Below are 22,549 nucleotides of genomic sequence, written 5' to 3'. Positions count from 1 at the left end.
CCTTGCCCTGCTTTGGAGGAAGCCAGGGAAGCTGGGTCTGTGCTGGGCATCCTGCCATTGTGGATTCAGAACAAAGCTGCTGCCTTGTCTTAGCCCCAGCTGCCAGGAGGCCCCTCCCGGCCTCCCCAGGGGGCCCTTGGATTGTCATTCCAGGGGGCCAGTGCAAACAAGGACTCTTCTCGCTCCCTGCTCTGCTCCAGAATCAGCTCTGGGATGCCAGAAACTCCACCATCTCACTGCTCCTGCTCAGTTGCCAGTACATCCTGGAAATAACACAAAATGTGATGGAGAGCCATGAGAGGTTTTGAGCAGGCAAGAGCCATGATGTTCAATAAGCATTTCCTGATAATGGCCCTTTAGTACAGTCTGGATCCTATGTGGAGGGGATATTGACAGGAGGTAGAAAGACCAGGGAAGAGGTATTGTAGTGGTTCAGATGACAATGGGAACAGTGTTTTGGGCACAGCACAGAGTACCATAAATTGTATAGGTTTGGGGTAACAAATTATCTCTAGACATTATGGCTTAAAGCAGCACATATGAATTATTTCACAGTTTCTGTGCATCAGGTATTTGGGAGTGGCTTAGTGGAATAATTCTGGATATCGGCCAGGGCTGTGGTCATATGCAAGTTTGGCTGGGGCTGGAGGGTCCACTTCCAAGATCGGTCATTCACATGGCTGCAGGAGGCCTCAGTTCCTTGCCACATGGGCCTCTCCACAAGGCATCTTGAGTGTCCTCATGACATGGTAGTTGGAGAGCAAAAAGCCACAATGGCCTTCTTGACTCAATCTCAAAAGTCACACTTATTTCTCTAATATCTTCATTTATTATTTAATTCTAATACTGTTATTTCTCTGCTAGCTTAAGTCAACTCCATTCAGTATGGGCCCTCCCACCTTGACTACCATTAGGGCATGAATGCCAAGAGTAGAGGATCTTTGAGGTCATCTCAGGCTGGCTACCACATTAGTGAATGTTGGCTGAGTGAGTGATTGAGGAGGACACAGCTTGGGGCCATGGGGAATTAGTCTGGGAGCCTCCTGCTCCAGGTGGATCTTGTCAACCATATCTCCGCATCCTCCCCGATAAAATACTATATGATCCTGCCCACCATGGTCACTTGGCAAATGTTTGCTCAATGAGGGCTGGAGGCTGCTTTCTCTGCTCCCCACTTGCAGACTCCTTGGTCTATTTGAAGCCCTGGATGCTCTGATATCTCCAAGCCCCCTCCCTCTGATTTCTTCCAGTTATATGAGGCCAGATCTGCTCCCGGTGCCTGATGGAACCTTCCAGTATCTAGACCTCCTACTGCCTGCTCCTGACAGCCACAACCCTCATGTGACCCTCCTTCCTTCTCTAAGCACTGCCAAGCATCCCAACTGGGTAGATTCTGGCCCAGCAGCACCTGCTGCCTGGACTAGGCCATTTCTCTTTGTACATAAACTTTCTTTGGTGGAAGAACACTTGTCCCTGCATACTATGCTGAAGTCGGATAGCAAATGAAAGCTGAGTGGCCTTAGATGAACCAGGAAACCTCTTACCCCTGAGGCATTGCTGCTAAATTTCCCAGGAACCCTGTTTGAAAACCACAGATCTAATTCAGTCCTTGTCAAACATATGAGGAAACTAAAGCCCAAAGAGGAGGAAGAACCAAGATGATTATCTTAGTCTGTTCAGGCTGCTATAACAAAATTCCACAGGCTCCAAAACTGTAAGAAATAAACAACAGAAATTTCTTACAGTTTTGGAGACTGGAGGTCTGAGACCTGGGTGCCAGCATGGTCGGTGAGGGGCCTCTTCTGGGTCACTTTGTTGTATCCTTACAAGGCAGATGGGGCTAGCTGGCTCTCCAGGGCCTCTTTTATAAGGGCACTAATCTCATTTATGATGGGTACACTCTCATGACCCCAACACCTCCCAAAGACCCTGCCTCCTAATACCATCATCTTGGGCATTAAGCTTTCAACATATGAATTGAGTGGGGGGTGCGGACACAAATATTCAGACCATAGCAAAAATCTTATGCAAAGAATGAACAGCAGGGCTAGGATTTCACCTCCTAAGTTTTTGGATTCTGCCATATCCTGCTCCCCACTGTGCTCCGAGAACAGAGCCAGGGTGTGAAGTTATGGAGGGTATGGCTCAGGTTGACAGGGAGTGTCTGTCATAGAAGCTACCAGCCAGGTATCCCCCAGCTCAGTCAACAAAACATTTTTGTCTTCAGGGGGAAAGAATTACAAATGTTTTGTCAAGGGGAAGTCTAAAAAGATTTGTGGCAAGAGGCTGTTACATGTGTTGAGAGCTTTCTGCTTTTGGATGTCTCTTGGAAACTCTGAGAGGTGGTAGGATAGTGTATTACTCTGGGTCCTCTGAGAAGCAGACACCAAGGTGGAATGAAAAGTACAAGGGTTTTATGAGGGCAAACGTTTGTGAGAGAAAATGGGAAGGAAGCTGGGGAGGCTGGGAGAGTTGTCAGATCATGATTTAAATCAGACTCTGAGTGGAGAAGAGAGGGGAGCATGGTTGGGGAGAAACGTTCCTGACCATGCTGCAGCCTAAGGAAGGTTCGGCAGGGCCATCAGAGTCCTTGAGCCAAAGAAGCCAACCAGAAGAGTCCCACGTCTCCTAGGACTGGGTCTGCCTTACTGAGTACATCCCTGCTGTACTCAGGAACTGGCTAGAAGGAGTTTGAGGGAAATCAAGCCTCAGCATAAACATGGTGATGGATTTCACCCTGCCCTTGGTCAGTTTTTCTTTCTGTTATTGGAGGTCTGTGGGACACATTCTTAGAATCACCATAGATGCCATTGTCACTCGCATTTTACAGAGCGGGCAGAATTCCAGAAAAATTCCAGGGTCTGCCTGAACTCACAAAGCAGGATGAAAATCCATCTTTTGATTCTCTTTCAAGCTTGTTACGTGATATAGATCCTAAATCCAGAGGTGGAGTTTGAAGGATTCTTAGGGCATTTGGATGTAATATCCCAGAGATAGGTAAGCAGGGTTGTGTGCTTCAGGGTCGAGAGCTAACTGTCCTTGGGGTTTGTAATAGGATCACCATCTTAACACATGTTGTTCAGGGAAATCACCAGGGCCACTATCATGTCACTATTTATCTGACAGGGTATTATGAATTTCACAGAAACTTCTTAAACCACATTAATTCTTTAATTCATCATAAAAAAAGAAAGTAATTCTGGACTTTTAAGGTGGGAAAGTTAGGGGCACCTGGGTGGCTCAGTTTGTTAAGTGTCTAACTCTTGGTTTTGGCTGAGGTCATGATTTTACAGGTTCATGAGTTTGAGCCCTGAATCAGGCTCTGTGCTGGCAGTGTAGAGCCTGCTTGGGATTCTCTCTCTCTCTCCCTTTCTCTCTGCCCCTCCCCCACTCTCACAGTCCCTGTCTCTCTCAAAATAAATAAATAAGCTTAAAAAAAATAAAGTGGGAAAGTTAAAGGTTCATAAAATCTCACAGAGACCTGGAATCCCTGCTCCAGGCCAGGATGTTGGGCTGTGAGGATCACTTCATTTTCCCCTATTACAGGACTATGTCAAAGCTCCAACATGACCTACTTTTCCTATGTTGTTTGAGTAAAGGGCTACTCTCCTGAGTCTGAAGGAATGAAGCGAACTTTTTGGGAAAAGGACTTGAACCCTCCCAAGAGCCCTTGATCTCAACCTCCTCCACTTAGGATGTGAAATCCTGGTCCTACCACAACCAATTCTGAAAATTAAAAAGATTATTTTCAAAAGGAAGATCCAAAATTATATTTCTCCAACTACAAAAAAAAAAAAATGCATAGAAGGAAATATACCAGTACACTAAAATGCTGACTTCGTTATTGCCTGAAGATAGTATTGTAGGTGGACTATATTTGTTTTCCTTTTTCTGCAAATGGGCACATATTTTTAAAAATAAATTTCTTAGGGTTCCAGTTCTGAGTAAGATAGAGTAAGCATCATCTGTCCTTCCCCCAAGTGCAACTAAAAACACTGGACAGAATGGAGCAGCTCTCTGAGGACTCTGAAAATGAAAGTATAGCAGGTGGTTTGGGAAAGGGAATCAGAGCTTGAAGTATTAACAATCTGGCGGTGAGCTTCCTGTTTGTTTTTTGTTCCTGTATCTCCTGGCCTGGTCTCAGAGGCAGAGTGACTCCTAGACCTGTGCACTGGACGTGGAAGAAAACAGTCCAAGAGAAGCCATCTTCCTGGTCTGAGGAGTAGAAAGGAGGGCCCCTTTAGAACAAAGTAAGGGAAATCCTCCCCCCCCCACCAACCCCGACTTTTCTCTTCTTTTGCCCTATCCCCAGGCAAGCCTCATACTTAAGCTAGAACTCAGGGCAGCAGCAGTGGCAGTGGCAGCTAGGAAAGCACACCAAACTCTGAGGGGAATCCTGCTCTCTGAACAAAAGAACTGTCGCCATAAGAAAAGTGTGTATGGAGGGAGGAAGGGAGGGGCAGGGGGAGGAATTCTCATTACCTTTTATCTCTTCATCCTGTCGCTTGGCCCCAGAGCAGACCCAGTCACAGAATGTATGCTGCAGAGCAGGCAGACCAAAAGGCCCTGATTTCTAGCTGGAGGAACAGGGAATGGGTGGTCTAGAAAACTCGTAAGTGTGGCAGAGATCGTGGAGAAGAGAGAGCTTGAGAAATAGATCCCATAAAGTTCCACATGAACTGGTAGCCTCCATGCATGGATCTGACTCTAAACAGTATTCCAATGACTTCCAGAACTAAACTAGGTAGCCCAGATTTCAGACTGGCCCCTGAGTGGCACAAACTTAGGACAGATCTAAACTACATTGCAAAAGTTTTGAAAATTGAAATGACGTTGGCACTATGGCTCTTTTAAAACACAAACTTCAACTGAGTAGATTTTAAAGATCTTATAGGTTTTATTCAACAATTCATGAATCTGGCAGCATCCAATCTAGCAGAAAGAAAGGAGCTCCAAGGAGCTGTACAAAATGAAAGACATTTTTAAACAGAAGGGAGCAGGTACAAGAAAGTTATTTTAGGCAAAACAGTGGGTAGGTTATTGCAAGGTAATTTTTCTTTAGGGGATGGCAGGGATTTATCAGGCAGATTACCTAACTAGTACTGATCATGCAACTTCTGATTGACTGGTTTAATATTCCATTTCTGGTAGAGCCAAAACTGTAATTAAATAAAGTCTCAGTTTGGTGACATGGGGCTCAGCATAAATGAATCCATTTTGCGCTTTGTGTTTGTAGTGTTGTTTTTAACAGTCTATAGGAGGCAGATCAGAACTGAACCTCAATGGGGCAACTGCCTCTTAAAACAAAAACTCACCATTTTCCATAGGATTTAACTAAGAGCTACAGCCTCATAACATAGTATTCAAAATGTTCAGGATACAATCCAAAATTACTCTATGTAGAAAGAACGAAGAAAGTCTGAACACTGAGATGACCTGGACGGAATTATTGGAAAAAGACTTTAGAAATGAAAAAACTTAGCAGAAAAATAGAAGCTATAGAAAAAAAACTAAATAGAAAGTTTTAAGCTAAGAAATTATATTCATCAAAATTAGAAAATATACTGGATGGCCTTAGTAGCAGAATGGAGATGATAGAGGAAAGTCTGTAAACTTGAAGACAGATCAAGTGGGTGAAATGCCCAACCCTCTCAAAGATGTCCTGCCCAATTTTCTGGAAACAGTGAATGTTACTTTATATGCCAAAAGGAACATTTAGACCTAATTGAGCTTATGGACTTTAAAATGAGGATTACCTGGGGTGCCTGGCTGGCCCAGTCGGTTAAGCTTCTGAGTTCGGCTCAGATCATAATCCCGAGGTTCACAAATTCAAGCCCTGTGTCGGGCTCTGTGCTTACAGCTTAGAGCCTGGAGCTTGCTTTGGATTCTGTGTCTCCCTCTCTTTCTGCCCCCTCTCCTTCACTCATACTCTCTCTCTCTCTCAAAAATAAAAAATAAATAAAAACTTTAAAAATAATATGAATATTATCTGGAATGTTGGGCGGGCCTAATCTAATCACATGAATCCTTAAAAGCAGAGAATTTTCTCTGGCTAGATTTAGAGTGATGCAACAGAGGGAAAAGTCACAGTATTCAAAGTGTGAGAGGGACTCAACCTGCTGGAAAGCCTATGAAGGAATGTGGGCAGCTTCCAGGAGAAAAGACCAGCCCCCACCTGACAGCAAGGAAATGGGTCTTTTGTGTTACAATTACAAGAAACTGAATTCAGTCAACAACTTCAATACACTTGGAAGCAGAATCCTTCCTTAGTGCCTCCAGTAAAAAACAAGACAAAAAACAACAACAACAACAAAAAAAATGCATGTAATTTCAGCCTTATGAAATATCTTGATTTTGGCCTTGTGAGACCCTACGCAAAGGATTCAGTCAAGCCCAACGAGACTTCTGACCTACAGAAATTGTGAAATATTGATAGGTATTGTTTTAAGCCACTGAGTTTGTGGCAATTTGTTCTAGCAGCAAGAGAAAACTAATACATTATCCACTGAACATCAAAGGGAAGTGATTAAGATATTAATTCTAAATAGATTCTGAAAAGTTAAGTATGTATATTATATTCTCTAGTGTAACCTCTAAGAAAACTATATAAAATTAAAATGGAATACTTTAAAAGTATTCAATAATCCAAAAGACAGCAGGAAAAGGGAAACAAATAGAAAAGAGGGCAAATGGAAAACAAAATGGTAGACCTAAACCCAAATATTGATAATTTTGGTCTAAACACACCAAGTTAAAGACCTATTGGATGTGTAAAAACAAAATGCAACCATAATGTGTCTCAAAAAAACCCATTTTCAATGTAATGATATAGTAGGTTCAAAGTAAAAGGATGTAAAAGTATGCAAATACTACTCAAAACAAAGCTGGAGTGGCTATATTAATATCAAAGTAGACTTCAAAAACTTAAGAAGGATAAAGAGACATTGCATATTGAAAAAGGGTCAATTCACCATGAAGATATAACAATCCTAAATATGTATGTACCTAACAACAAAGCTTCAAAATACATGAAACAAAAATTAATAGAATTGAAAGGAGGTATAGACAAATCTACAACTTCAGTTAAATATCTCAACACTCTTTTCCCCGTAATCAGTAGAATAAGTAAACAGAAAATCAGGATGAGTGTAAAAGAATTGACACCACCATCACCATCAATCAATAAATTTCAATCAATAAATTTACATTTATTGACCACTCTATCGAAAATAACCTTTTTTCCTCAAGTGCACATAAAGCATTCACCATGATAGACCATATCCTACATGATAAAGTGAACATTGACAAATTAAAAAAAAGTTCATGTTTTTTTAAAACTTTTTTTTTTCAACGTTTTTTATTTATTTTTGGGACAGAGAGAGACAGAGCATGAACGGGGGAGGGGCAGAGAGAGAGGGAGACACAGAATCGGAAACAGGCTCCAGGCTCTGAGCCATCAGCCCAGAGCCTGACGCGGGGCTCGAACCCACGGACCGCGAGATTGTGACCTGGCTGAAGTTGGACGCTTAACCGACTGCGCCACCCAGGCGCCCCTGTTTTTTTAAAATTTAGTTTTGAAAGCAAGAGAGACAGAGCATGAGCGGGGGAGGGGCAGAGAGCAAGAGGGAGACAGAATCTGAGACAGGCTCCAGGTTCTGAGCTGTCAGCACAGAGCCCAATGTGGGACTTGAACTCACAGACTGAGAGATCATGAACTGAGCCGAAGTTGGACATTTAACCCACTGAACCACGCAGGTGCCCCAAATTTAAAAGAAATGAAAGCATACGACTTATGATGTCCTCTTATGATGTTTCATCATGATGGAATTAAATAGAAACCAATAACAGAGAGATGGTTGTAAAATTTTCAAATACTTACAAATTAAAACTATACACTTCTAAGTAATACATGGGTAAAGGAGGACATTTCAAGAGAAATTAGAAAATATTCTGAAATGAACAAAATGAAAATGCAGCATATTAAAATTTATGGGATGCAGGTCTGAAATCAATAATCTAAGTTTCTACTTTATGAAATTAGAAAAAAGAACAAAATAAATTTGAAACAAGCAGAATTGTAGAAATAATAAAGAACAGAAATCAAGAAGTAGAAAAGGGGATTGGGGCACCTGGGTGACTCAGTTGGTTGAACATCTGACTTCAGCTCAGGTCATGATCTCGTGGTTTGTGAGTTCAAGCCCCACGTCCAGCTCTGTGCTGACAGCTTGGAGCCTGGTGCCTGCTTCAGATTCTGTGTCTCCTTCTCTCTCTGCCCATCCCTCGCTTGTGCTCTGTCTCTGTCTCTCAAAAATAAATAAGTAAATGTAAATAAAAAATTAAAAAAAAAGAAGTAGAAAAGGGAAGAACAATAGAGAAAATAAAAAACAAGATAGGTAGTTCTTTATTTCTTTTAATGTTTATTTACTTTTGAGACAGAGAGAGAGAAAGAGAACAAGCGGGGAAGGGGGAGAGAGAGAAAGGGAGACACAGAATCCAAAGCAGGCTCCAGACTCTAAGCTGTCAGTACAGAGCCCAACAAAGGTTCGAACTCACAGATTTCGAGATCATGACCTGAGCTGAAGTCGGAAGCTTAACCGGCTAAGCCACCCAGGTGCCCCGTAGGTGGTTCTTTAAAAAGACTTTAAAAGTTGATAAACCTGTAGCCAGACTAATAAAGAAATAAAGAGAGAAGACAAATTATCAGCACAAAGAATGAAAAGGTGATATCTCTGTGGACCCTGCAGATAATAAAGCTAATAAGGAATACCACACATAAGTCTACATCCATAGATTTGACAATTTCAATGAAATGTAGCTATTCCTCAAAATTCACAAACTACCAAAACTCACCCAAGATGAGATAACTTGAACAACCTTCTAACTATTAAAAGAATTGAATTCATTGTTAAATACTTCTGAAAAAGACATCTCTAGGTCCAGACAGTTTCCCTGGTGAATTCTATCAAACATTTAAAGAAATAACACCAATTCATACATCTCTTTCAGTAAACAGAAGAAGAGAAAATACTTTCCTACTCATCCCTAACTTCCTTAATAAAGGGTTTCCTTAACTACAAAAACCTATAGTTAACATCATAATTAGTGGTAAAAGATTGAACATTTTCTAAGATCAGGAACAAAGCAAGAATGTCTATTTTCATCCCATATTCATCATCATACTGGAAGTTGTAGCCAGTGTAGTAATAAAGACATTCAGATTGGAAAGGAAGAAATAAAACTATTTCTGTTTGAATATTACATGATTGTCTACATGAAGATTGCCAAGGAATCTACAAAAATGTTCTTAGAAAAGTCATAGGATACAAGGCCAACACACAAAAATCAATTGTATTTCTATATGGTACCAACAATGAACAATTGGAAACCAACATTAAAAAAAATTTTTTTTTTTACAATTCCCTCTCTCAGTGAAATACTTAGGTATAAATACAGTAAAATCTATAAGATTTGTATGCTGAAAAACCACGAAACACTGATGGAAGACATCAAAGACTAACTAAATGGAGAGATATACTATATTCATGGATCAGAAGATTCAACAGAGTAAAGATGGCAATTCTCCCCCAAATTGGCCAATAGATTTAACACATTTTCAACTGAAATCCCAGTAGAAGTTTATTTTTGTTGTTGTTGATACAGACAAGTTGGTTCTAAAATTCATATGAAAGGCAAAGAAACCAGAATAACCCAAACAATTTTTTTTAAAGAAGAAAAATTGGAGGACTCATACTATCAGAATTTAAAACTTACTATAAAGCCACAGTAATCAAGACAGTTATGGTACAGGTGAAGAGAAAGATACATATATTGCACAGAATAAAGAATCCAAAATAGACCTAAACAAAGGAGCAAATGCAACCAATAAAGACAGTCTTCAACAAATGTAGTTGAAACCATTAGACATCTATATGAAAAAAATATGAACCTCAAACTAAACCTCACACCTTATACCAAAGGATAATAAAAATAAGTGAAAAATTTAACCCCCCCAATCTTTAATATTGGAGAAAAGCTTTGTGCTCTGGGGTTAGGCAAAGAATTCTTAGACATGACACCAAAACAACAATCTATAAAAGGAAAAATTGGCAAGTAGCCCTTCATCAAAATGAAAGACTTTTGTTCTGCAAAAGACATTTCTAAGAGAGATGCAAAGACAAGTCAGACTGGGAAAAATATTTACAAATCTACATCTGACAAATGACTTGTATCCAGAATATATAAAGAATTCCCAACCCTTAAGAGTGAGAAAACAGTCCAATTTTAAAATGGGCAAAAGAGCTGAATAGACATTTCACCAAAGAAGGCAGGTGGAAGGCAATTAAGTACACAAAAAGATGCTCACCATCATGAACCATTAGGAATATGCAAATTGAGCTAATACCACACATCTATCAGAATGGCTAAAATAAAAAGTATTGGCAATACCAAATCCTAGTGAGGAAGTGGATCTCTCATAGTGGAACACAAAACGGTATGCAGCCACTCTGGAAGTCTGGTAGTTATTTTATGAAGTTAAATATAACCTTTACCATATAACTGATCAATCCCACTCTTGGCATATACCCTAGACAAATGAAAACTTATGTTGACATAAAAACCTATACACAAATGTTTGTAGCAGTTTTATTCAAAATCACCCCAAACTGGAAACCCAAATATCCTTCAATGGGTGAATATTAAAAAACAAACTGTGGTACATCTGCACATTGGAACACTACTTAGCTATAAAAAACAACCTGAATGAATCTCAAAGACATACTAAAGAAGCCAGTCTCCAGAGATTACATCCTCTATGATGCTATGGATGCGACATTCTAGAAAAGGCAAATCTTCAGGAATGGAGAACAGATTGGTGTGTGCCAGAGGCTTGAGTGGAGCAAAGGTTTGACAACAAAGAGGTGACATCAGATAATTTTTTGGGTGATGGAACTGCTGTGTTCTAACTGCAGAGGTAGTTACACAAATGGGTTAAAACAGAACTGTACATACAAAAAAGTTAATTTTATGGTATATTAATTCAAAGTTTTTAAAAATGAAGATAAAACATGTCCCAATCAATTTCTTTTTAAGAAGGCTATAGAAGAAATTTCCCACTTGGGTTTATTCCAGAAAGTCTGCTTTGTGGGGGCTCTGCCACACCAGCCCTGGTGTTTGGGGGTCTGTTTATTCACCTATAAAACGAGAAGTCAGTCTACAGCAGTGATTTTCCTTCTCCCCCACACTCTAAAATTGTACCCTTGGGCATGCCCGTCATGGAAGTGGGGGTGGGGTAGAAGGCATTTGGCTTCCACTGGACTCGACCCACAGAGAAGTTGTGCTTTTGTCTCCTATATTGTTCATTTGAAAACCTCTGGATTAGAATTGCTGGTCTTGAGTCAGATCCTCAGGTCCTTGGGAGGTTTGAACCATCTTGGATTTCAGGGTCTATAGGTTGGGCCCACTCATTTGTCCCTTTGTCATGTGCCCTCATAGACCCAGGTGGTTAGCCAGACCAGGGCACTGGCTTTAGTGGTCAGCAATCTAAACAAGGCCTTTGTGGGGAATCTGGAAGAGTGCTCCTTGCTTTAGGACCCCCAGGGCATGCATGGATTAAATGCAATGGGATCTCTGAAAAGGCTAAGAAGCTAGGCCTCTTCTAAAGTAGGGTGTGAAGGGACTTAAACCATTTTTTTTTTTCACACAGGAGGACTTTTTGGAAGAACATTTTGTAAACAGTAAAGGGTTGTGCAAAGATAGGGGAAATGCCATTGCGAGGATGACCGCGATAACCGGGACCAGCAGGGTCAAAGCATCATTCATGCCTAGAGTTGCTACCATAAGCCCTGACCATGTGTCAGGCACCAAGTTAAGGAATTGCTGAATCTTCATGACAATGCTGGGAGAAAAGGGCTGTAATTGCTTGGACAGATGAGAAAGCTGAGGCTCCAAGAGGTCCCAAATCATATAGGGAGGAGGTGACAAGGCTAGGTTCCAGTCTGCAGCTCTGGCCTTCCAAATCAAGACCTGTGAGAGGAACCCCTGAAGCCTGATGTCAGGCCTGCTCTCCACATGTGTCTCTAAGAAGGAAACTAATGCCACCATCAAAGGCCGGCGGGGGACTGCCATGGGTACTTTGAGACCTTGCCACCTACAATAGCACTAAAAAAAAAAATTTTTTTTTTAGTTTTATACAATGGAATGCTTTCTTTGAAAACTATGTCATGTGTAAATCCAATCCAGAAAACCAGAGTTGGGTCCCTGTGGCTGAAGGTAGAAGCAGGGTTGGCCTGGGCCCCCAGGGCTCCCAGAGCACCACCTGAAGGCCATTTATCTAGTAGGTTGGCACTGACTGTGAGTGGCACAGGAGGCGCCATGATGCTTAAGGCTCTGGCTTTGGGTTTGAAAGAGTGAAGTGGAATGGTGGCTGCCTCGTTTGTGGGTTGGTCGGTCTGTGGGAGGGCAGCAGGCTTCCAAGCTTGCCATATGCTTTAGGCACTGGTCCATTTGACCTGGGCACTTGCCTTTCTCTCCCATCTGGCCAGCAGCCATGACCTGTCACTCACAGGGTAGGAAACTTACCTGCACCATCGTACAGTTAGTGAATTTAATCTTTGAAGATATGGATAATAAGGTTAAAAACTACAGCACCTTTCCTTTTTTTCCTGATCCTTATAAAAGGCATCATCTGTTTTTTCTGTAACAACAGTAGAACGTTTAAGTTCAGATCTCGGTCAACAGCAGATCTGCACCTTTGACCTGGGCACAGAGGCTGGTGAGATGGCTCACAGTGGAATCATCAAATGGACCTCCTTCTCGTAGATGTCAGGGATTACTCCCATAGGGGAGCTGACCATGTGCACGGAGTTCTTGCCAAAGAGCTGGAACTCATAGTGGATGAGCTGCTCCCAAAAGCCATTGTTGGGCCGGATGATGGGCCGGCATGACTTGGTCCACGTGTGGGCGTCCAGCAGGGACATGGCATGGTACTTCATGAGGTAGGCAAGGCAGAGGGCAGCTGAGCGGCTCACGCCAGCAGCGCAGTGCAGCAGTGTGCGGCCCTGCTTCATCTCCACACTGTGGATGTGGTCAGCAATGGGGTCAAAGAAGTCACAGAGACGTGAGATGGGTGTGTCAGCCACCGGCACCTGTACATACTGGATGTCCTCGTATAAAGTGTTCACCACTTCTACCGAGACATTGATGACCGTGGTGATCCGGTTGCTGGAGAGCATGAGCTTGTTGTTGGCAGCCACCCCATTGCTGATGTATAGGCTGCTGGTGATCTGTGAGAGGCCGCTGACTGATGGCTGCCGGAACTGAACCGGAAAGGTACACGGGGGTGCTGTCATCAGGCCAGTGGGTCAGCGGCCAGTGAGGCACAAAGGCTGCATCTTTCTGCTAGGCTGTGCCATGGGAAACTGCAAGGAGGGAGAGAATGTTTAGAGAGCAGGAGCCCAGCTGGGCCAGAAAGCCAGCTGCAGGGGATTCCTGGGAAATGGATGGATGGATCTACAGCAGAATCCCCAAGGTGGTCTTCTGGCCATCACAGCAGAATTAGCCAGAGAACTTCAAGTCTGGAACTCAAGGCCTCCTTTGAGGGGCTCCATGTCTCTAGCTGGGTAGGCTGACTGGTGTCCATCAGATGTGGCCTGGCCTCTCTACCTAGGTTCACACGGCCCTCTTCTCCCTCTAAGTGGGAACTTCTCACACAGCTTTCCTTCTCTTCTGACTTTATGCTTAAATCATGAGACTCTGAACCAGTGATATGGTACCAGAGCCTACTGTGCTGGGAGTCACTAGTGGTATAAGAGGACGTAGGGTCTCAGCTTCCCCCCTTCAAGAACTACCCCTTTGAAGAGACCAGATGTGCCCCTGTAAAAGTGACGTAAATCACAGAGTACTACATCACTAACCAAGTTCCTACACCTTGCCTCTAAGGAATGCCTGGGGAAGAGGGTGGCTGAAAGCTTCCTGGAGGCCAGCATAAGGCACACTATATAGCAGCTCCCAGGAGCAAGTGCAGAGAAGCAGAGGGGCCTCAGGTAGACAAGCTACACCAGCATGATGCTGTGTGCAGCAGGGCTGTGGCATGCACCCCATGGAGGGGCATAGCCCTGCTTTCTCCTAAGAAATCCCTGGCCCTTCACTCTCCTAGTCTTGAACATAGCTGTAAAAAAATAGCACATTTTCACATGTTCCACTGAAATAGGAATATTCATATTTAAAGCACACTTCTCAAGGCCAAATAGCAGCCTTCATCAGGCATAGACAAATGAGGAGCAGAAGTTCTGTTCCCCTGCTTAATATATTTCACTGGCTGCCCACTGTCAGGATGAGATAGAGCCCCTTGGCTTGGCTGTCAAGGCCATTTGTGGTCTGGCTCCTGCCCATCTCTAGCCTCTTATTAGCTTTTGCTACATCCTGAAGGGCCTTAGCTAGGCTGAGCCATTAGCAGTGCCTTATGGACACCTGGTTCTCTCTGGCCCAGGGCCTTTGCTGCTCTCTCAGCCCAGAACCCTCTTTCCCTACAAGCCTATCAGATCCTGATCTATTCCATTCAGCAGAGGACTTGGGATCTTAGTCAAGGGTCACTTCCTGAGGGAAACCTCCTGGAACCATACCCCTCTCCCACATTTGATCAAGTCCCTGCTCCAGGCTTTCTAAGCCCTGAGTGTTCTTCTTCCTACCATTTCCTGAAGATGGGGTTTTGCCTTGATTTGTCTGTGAGTTCTATTGAGATTCACTGTAACTATCTTTACTTCTACCATATCACTAATGCTAAGTTCTGTGTCCCTACAAGTAGGTGCTTGATAAATATTTGCTAAATGAAGGAATGACTCTAACAGCCACAACTCTGCGTTCTGAGAGATCTTCTGGAAAAGATGAGTTCCCTGGCTTTTTTTTTGTCTAGAATTTGGGCGAAGAGCTTAGAAGTAAGCTGCTGGAGAGGATGGCCAAAGGCTACATAGGCAAATCCTACCAGCCAATGCCCCAAAGCATCAGGCTCACCTCAGGAATGGCAGATGGGGTGTTTGTTCTAAAGGTCATGTGGGGGCAGAGAAAAATCCCCTCAAAACTCAGTTGAAAGCCTAAATGCTATGGGATGTCCATTATCCAAAATGAAGGATCTTTATCGCCCGAAAATCCAGAGAAAAGTGGACTGAGGGTCCCCCAAATTAGTGCCCAGTGGGTAACAGGTATAGAGGATGCTATTGATCACAGTGACAAAAAGTTTGCAGAGAATACACTTCTCTTGAAGGTGAGGGTAGTGATGGGAGGAGACATTTTCATGCTAGTCAAGAAATATTTATCAGGCTCTGTATTAGGTGCCAGGAAAATCGAGTATAAAAGAGAGTCATGGCCCTTCCTCTCACAGAGCAAAAAGTCCAGTAAGAGATACAGAAGACATTAAATAGACAATAATAAGCACAACAGAGCTGGAAAACAGGGAAAACAGTGCCTATCTTATAAGGATCTTCTGAGGATGAAATGAGGTAACCTAGCTAAAGTGCTTAACAGGGCCTGCCTGGCACAGAGTAAGCTATGGTAACTAGCTGCTGTTAAGGACGTTGAAATGCAGGGCATTATGGGAGTGAAGAGTAAAAGGATTTATTTCAGGCTGGGGGTGAGGGAGTTGCAATGATTGCCTCAAGAAATGACACAAAGATTTGAAAAATATTCAGCATGAAGGGGAGGGTGGTGGAGATTAATTTCACCGTTTTATAGCCTACAAAGCCTTTGGCTTCCCTCATCTGGTTCTGTCTTCAAACCGACATAACAGGCTGGTGTCTGGAGTTAGTATCTCCATTATACACACGGGGAAAGTGAGATAGAGAGGAGAAAAGGATCTATTTAGGGTCACGAAGCAAGGTCTTAAAGCTGATCTTTATGGTCTCATTATGGGCGAGAAAAGTCAGCAAACACCGCGGGGCGTTCATTAATACTGGGTTAAAAGCAAGGGACGAGGTTCACGGGTTGACAAGAGCAAATAGCCCCTTCCAGGGGTGAGTCACATAGGTTTCCTGGGGGAGTTAATGTTGGAATAGGCTCTTTCGCCTGCTGGGTGTTAAGACCCCCAAAATCTTACCTTTCTCTTGGGGGCGAGAGAGCAGGTTCGTTCAGGAAGCAACCTCGCCCGAAGTGGGCGAGGGTCTCGGGGAGAGAGAAGACCGGTCACCACCATCCGGGAGCCACAATCCCGGGCCGTCCCACGCTCTGGTTTCCATAGCGATGGTCCTTCCTCGCGGTGAGGGATCCTCAGGGCCGGGTCTTCGGAGAAACCCCGGCCTCCTCTCCGCTCTCTGGAGCTGTCCCGCCCGCCCTCGCCAGGTTACCCGCCCCTCGATCACGCCCGGGCCACATCAGTTTTAGCGGTGAGGTAGTATCTGCCACGCTCTCCGCAGCCCGCTGAGTCTCGCCCAGCTCGTTTCCACGGCAACGCGCCCGGCCGCAGCACGGCGGCCGCCGAGGGACAATCCTGCCGCGTCCGCAGCCTCCGGGGCTCCCGGCACAAGTCCCGCCTCCAGGTCCCACCTAGTCCGCCGGGCAACGCGCATGGGTTTGCGCAATGTGTGTGCCCTGGCACTCACTTTGTGTCCGCCCGCGCCCTCCGAGCATGGCTTATCATCTGGTTACCATTTCTGAGTCGTTCTCCAGTGTAGTAGACGCGGCTGCCCAGCAACCCAGGCCCTCGGTCACATGGAACCTGGGCTCGCCTTTGGGTTATTCGACCGCCGCCCAGGCCACCACCAGTTCCGGCACCACCCCGGCCTGGACCTTCCAGCGCGATAGGCTCGGCTCTCACCCCGAAATCAACGTAGGGACCCACCCGCAGATCTGCTTCCTGCGGCCGCGGACAGCGCAGCTGCCGGTGCTCTTCAGGTGCGGCCCAGGTGCCCAGGGCTTTGCTCAGACCTGGAAATCTCTCAGATCCCCGCTCCCCCAGCGGCCTTGGGACTCCCTCCCCCCCACCCTTGGCTCTCCCAAAGCCCCGAGCCCCTCAGAGCCTGGCACTTGGTGAAACTACAAGAGAGTCTGGATTTCTCGCAGGTGCGAGCCCCTCAGCTCCTTCCCAGTCCAGCTCCTCGCATCCCCGGGAGCCCAAACGCCCTCAGCCCGGACTCCCAGGAGAAGTTGGAATCTCCATCTCCCACCCACATGTCTTCCAAATCGTTGGAATCTCCATCTCCCACCCACATGTCTTCCAAATCTCCCGGGCCCTTCAGTCACCCAAGCTTGACATCACGTGGCGCCAGGGTCCCCAGCGCTCTTTGGGCCAGCCTTGAATTTCCTTAGAGCCTAGCAAGTCCCAGGCCCCCTCAGGCCTCTGACATCCCCGTCCTCAGCCTCTCTGTTCCCCAGTAGTCCTGACAAAGCCCCTCAGCTCAGCTCCAGTCCCCACAGACTCAAACTTCCCCTCCTTCCCGTCCATTCCACAACCCTGGCAGCATCCTCTAGGCTCCCACAAAGGCTGGAAAGCAATTTGGTTCAAAATGACCACTTATTACTTGAAAGGGGATACGTACAGTCACTGCCCCCGCCCCCCCTTTTTAAATTTTCCCAGGAGGTATTGGTAAATTTGGTGCACCACTGAGTGGGTGAAGAGTGTTTTATATTATCTTTAAATATTTTTGGTCTTTTTTTTTTTTTTAAATAGGAATTAGGAGACTTTCGTGTGTGAGCATCTTTTTGTATGTGAGCCTTTTTCATTTCGTGCCTTTGCTGTCAGAAAAATGTAAATGCGGGACTGGGGACATTTGTTTATACTAGTCTGAAAATGTAAAAGCATTCATAAAACGATAGTTTGAAATTGGCTGAAAGTAAACTAGAAAAACATTTTTTAATCCTTCAAAATGTTTTAACCTTTAAAAATTGCCCTTTTTGTCCTATCAAAGTAATATACACTTATAGGAAAACCAGACCAGACAAACAAGCAAAATGTGTGGCCACATACAACCACCGTGTATATTTTTCCAGATCCATTCATATATATGTACCACAACATAGTGATACATCTTTTAGGGGAAAATTTTGTCACAAGAAAGTTCACTCTTGTGTTACCTATCTGCTCCTCCCTCCTCTAATACACCATGGATGTCTGTTTTATTCATGGCTGCATAGTATTTTATTGCATGACCTAATTATGATTTATTCAATTGCTTCCCTATTGTACATTTAGTTTACAAGTTTTAGGAAGAAAATATGAAGAATTATTTTGAAATAGGCAAAAACACTTAAAGGTACATATTTGCAAAACCATTTCATGGTGCAACCAAATTATCAAAAAGTGAAAACTTGGCATATCCATTTTTGACCCAAATTCTTCATTTTGGCCAAATTTTTATCTCTAGTTTCACCTGGAGCACTTGGCTCCATTCTGTTCCCCTCCCCACCCCACCCGCCTCCCTCCCATCCCATCTTTATTTCTCGTCTCAGAGGGTTTTCTCAAACCTTTCTCCACCACAGATTTCCCTCACTTTTCTATACTTTTTCCAAACCTTCTTCCCTTAGAATTTCCCTATTAACCAGCCTAACCTCCAAACCTCTCTTTTTCCCTGCTTCCCCTGATCCCTCCCCCTTCCAGTCTTTCTTAGACGTAGGCTCTGGAGCAAATGCTCCCCTCCTCACCTCCCTCTGACCCTTATCATACAACTTTTGCTCCTTCCCACTAAGACCCCCACCTTCCATCTCATCCTACATTTTCTCCTTAAGATGGCTGCTTCTGAGGACAGTTCTGAGTCCTGTTCACACTTTTCTTGTGGACTGCTCTGGGCCTTTCTACATCCTTCTCAGGATGGCTTTTCCTTTCAACATCCAGGAAATACCCCTTTAGTGCATTTTCTGCAAGAGGAGTAGCCTAGGCCTACTCCTTTGCTCCTCTGACAATTATGACAGAGTTGTGTCTCTCCTAAGAATATCCTGGAGAAGCCTTAGTCATTCCCCTAGGACCCCAGCAAATCAGTCCCTGTCCTAGCCCTGCCATATGTCCCCAGCCATCTCACCCCTCACCACTTTTCCCTTCCATTTCCAGCTTAATGAATTCCAGTGAAGCAGCAGTGAAAAAATTTTTACCCAAGAGCCACTTACCCCGGGTGATTATTCGTGACAACCTCAGTGCACAACGAGTCTATGAGATGGAGGTAAAGTCATCAAAAGCTTTTGGCTTAGGGGACATTAGTGGCTTGACCCGTGTTCACTTCACTCTCCCCAGTAGCCTTGGGGGTGCAGATTACAGATCTCAGAGGTGATAGGGGGCCATCAAGGTGCTTTAAAGCTAGTCCCATTTTACAGAGGAGGCAACTGAGATTCAGGGTTACTGATTTACCCCAGATGTCCTAGCTATTCTTGGGCTGCGGGAGCTAGGGAGAGGATTCTATGTTTGTTGGCTCTTGTGGCATTTCTCCCCCTCCAATCATGTTATTTCTCTATTTAGGGAATCCATAAATGGATTCTACTATATCCTATAGAAAGAAATCTTGGGTCTTAGAGTTTGAAGTGGCATCAACACTATTAGGTCTGTTTTTTTCCCTCAGAGATTCCCCCTGTTTTCCAGAGGAGAACTGAAGCCCCCCCCCCTTTTTTTTTGCTTTTAAGTAGGGTTAGACCTGCTTACCCAAAAGCCCACAGAAGAATGGGAAAGAAAACAGTGTTTTCACCACACAGGCTCAATTAATTCATTAAATATATCATTAGGGGCTTTTTGGGATAGGCACTGTGTTGGGCACTAGAAAGAGGCTGGTGAACACAATGGACTATGAGAATGTACTCATTTCTTTTTTAAAAAAAAATTTTTTTTTCAACGTTTATTTATTTTTGGGACAGAGAGAGACAGAGCATGAACGGGGGAGGGGCAGAGAGAGAGGGAGACACAGAATCGGAAACAGGCTCCAGGCTCTGAGCCATCAGCCCAGAGCCCGACGTGGGGCTCGAACTCACGGACTGCGAGATCGTGACCTGGCTGAAGTCGGACGCTTAACCGACTGCGCCACCCAGGCGCCCCTGTACTCATTTCTTCAAGCAGAGCAGGCAGCCCAGAGTTGAGTTGCTGCCCTCTTCTTGACTCTACTGACTTCTCTCCAACATTCCAGGCCCAAATCTGGATGGGCCTATGAGATTCTGACATTAAAAAGAGTAGAAGAGGCTCGGGAGATGATGCTAAATCCTCTTAAAGGTCCTAGAGGCCAAAAGAAGAGCAGGGGTCTGGGTGTTTCTCCTTCTGCTAAACTTCAATAGCACAGTTAGTGGAAAGAGGGTGGACTTGGCAATGGGCAAGCCAGCTTTGTGTGACCTTGGGGAATCACATTTCCTGTAGGACTCTTTCTCATTTGTAAACTAGGGTCTATTAGGATCCTATTGGTTGCAGGTGACTCAAACTGAACTTGAACTAGTACAAGTAAATGGAGAACAATGTGTTTACATAATCAAGGATAGGTAGGGCAGGATCACCAATGTTTGGGATGAGAGGAGCCAGGGGCTCCAATACCATTGGATGTATCTTCCATTTTCCCTTTTCATCTCTTTCCTGTGTCTTTTTGCATGTTGGCTGGCTATCCCTGGGGAGCATGGCCCCAGGAAACCTTGGCCTGTAGCCTAGAAAGGAAATGGAGTGTTTCCACTGTTGCTCACATTAGACAATTCCTGGAGAAGGACTCCTATTGGCCCAGGACCAGTGTCACTGGTCCATTGTTGCCCCGGTCAGTATGGCCAGTGGGTATGAGCTATTCTGATTGGCTCAGGATGGATTGGGGGTCAATTCCTATGACCAGTGGGGGAGGGGATGTTATACCTCTGGCAAATGGGTTGAGGATCCCTGAGATACTATAACTGGAGACTCTCCTGAGGTGCTTTATATGTACCAGAGGGCTGTGCCAAGCACCCTCCAGCCATCCAGAAGTTCTCCTTTTAAAGCTATATCGAGCCCTTATGTGTTTTAGATACTCAGTGTCCATTATGTATTATTAACCTACTTACTAGTTCAGGAAATTGAGGCTCAGAGAGATGGAGTAAATTCATTAAGATCATACAGTGCATCATTGTAGAATTGCAAACCTGGGTCTGACTGACCACGGTATGGGACATCTTCCCTTAAGGACAAGGACTATCTTCTCCTTATTTGTAGACCTGGTGACTTGCTAAGGGCCCAGCATGGCAGTCTTTCTGTCTCCCCACAGAAAGGAAAAGAGGCACATTAGGCAAAGAGGCAGCTTTGACTAGCCACTGATTTCTCAGGACCTTGACAAGAACAGCAAAGGCCTTGTGTCTTGGGAATAATCTGAGCACACAGAGAGAAATCACCCACCCTCCCTCTTTATCCCTTGTTCCCAAGATCCACTTAGGTTCTTTAACTCCCTTTGTCACATAATCATGGCAACACTGACTGGCCTTTATGGAGTTTTCCTTTGCTTATATTGTGCTGGGTTTTGAGACAGCATCCATTTTTAGAGTCCCTGGGAGAGTTTGTGAAAATGTCAACCCCAAGATCACCTCCCACCTGATTCTTATTTCACACGCCCAACACTTCCCCATCCTTCAAAACCCAGCCCCAATTTATGTGTCACTCTTACAGGAGGCTTTTCTTGATATCTCCCTTCTTTGAACTCTGTACTTTTAGGGATATGGCACCCTGTGCCTCACTTAGAAATATTTGGGCATGTGCCCCACCTTCCTGACTATGTTGTAGTTGTTATGAAGACCTGTGGTTGATTTTTGTTAGTATCCTCCTCACAGCTAGCTCATTGGAATAAGTACATGAGTGAATAAGATAGAGAATGTCCCTTCCCAGAGCTTCTAGTCTTGTTGGGGACAGGACAGAAATGATATGATAGATGAAATAAGTAGAGTTCAGTGTGATACAGAGGATGTCGCAGACAATATGTGGTAAGCACTGAATGAATCATAGGGACGGGATGATAGGATTTGAGGAGGAGGAGGAACAAGATGGTCTTTTCCTCCACCCTCCCCACCCGCACCTCTTTCTGACCAGTTTTCAAATAGAGATGTTGAGGTCAAAATCAGGCCCCTGGGCTGCAGACTGTTGGAGGTACTCTAGGGGTAATCTAGCTCGATGCCCACATTTTACAAATAGGGAAACTGAGGTTCCCTATGAGTCAATATATTTATGGAATATTGGGTCCATCTGGCACATTTTCCACCCCCATATCAGCAGCATGAGCATTTCTCTTTCTGTGAAGTAGCCTCTTCATCCTAACGTCGCCTCTGTTTTTTGTCAGATAAGAGCTTCAGACAAGACCAAGAGAAAGACGAGCCACTTGTATGACCATCTGAAGAAAAAGTTCATGACCGACCAGCTCAGAAAGCTGGGGTGCTAGAGACGGGAATCCATGAACATCCAGCAGTACCTGGGAAGCATCCAAGTATGCAAGGTCCAGTTCAACCTCCATCCTCACAGGAAAAGCCAGCCACCCTAGTCAAAGCAGAATAATCTGCCCCTGAACCATGATGACACTAGACTACAGGAGGAGGAGACTTAGAAACTAGCCAGCCTACACCATCACAGAACCATAATAAACTAAGATCAGCGGACAGTGGA

General features: G+C 44.4%; 2 protein-coding genes across 2 annotated transcripts; one reads left to right on the top strand and one right to left on the bottom strand.

Annotated features, from left to right (window-relative positions):
* Positions 1-10,630: 10,630 nt before the first annotated feature.
* On the bottom strand, positions 10,631-16,339 carry DUSP18 (dual specificity phosphatase 18). Its single transcript, XM_003994799.6, has 2 exons — positions 16,088-16,339; positions 10,631-13,418 (listed from the first exon to the last, which is right to left on the bottom strand). Exon 2 carries the CDS (start codon positions 13,347-13,349, stop codon positions 12,783-12,785), a length of 567 nt encoding a protein of 188 aa, XP_003994848.3. The 5' UTR covers positions 13,350-13,418; positions 16,088-16,339; the 3' UTR covers positions 10,631-12,782.
* Positions 16,340-16,444: 105 nt separating this feature from the next.
* On the top strand, positions 16,445-22,549 carry CD3H5orf52 (chromosome D3 C5orf52 homolog). The gene is made up of 3 exons (XM_006938593.5): positions 16,445-16,881; positions 19,031-19,139; positions 22,230-22,549. The coding sequence occupies exons 1-3, from the start codon at positions 16,568-16,570 to the stop codon at positions 22,326-22,328; spliced, it is 522 nt and encodes a 173-aa protein (XP_006938655.4). The 5' UTR covers positions 16,445-16,567; the 3' UTR covers positions 22,329-22,549.

This window comes from Felis catus, chromosome D3, assembly GCF_018350175.1.
Source record: "Felis catus isolate Fca126 chromosome D3, F.catus_Fca126_mat1.0, whole genome shotgun sequence".
NCBI classification, from domain to species: Eukaryota; Metazoa; Chordata; class Mammalia; order Carnivora; family Felidae; genus Felis; species Felis catus.
Note: the sequence above shows the minus strand (reverse complement) of the source record. Positions and strands in the feature narration are given on the sequence as shown.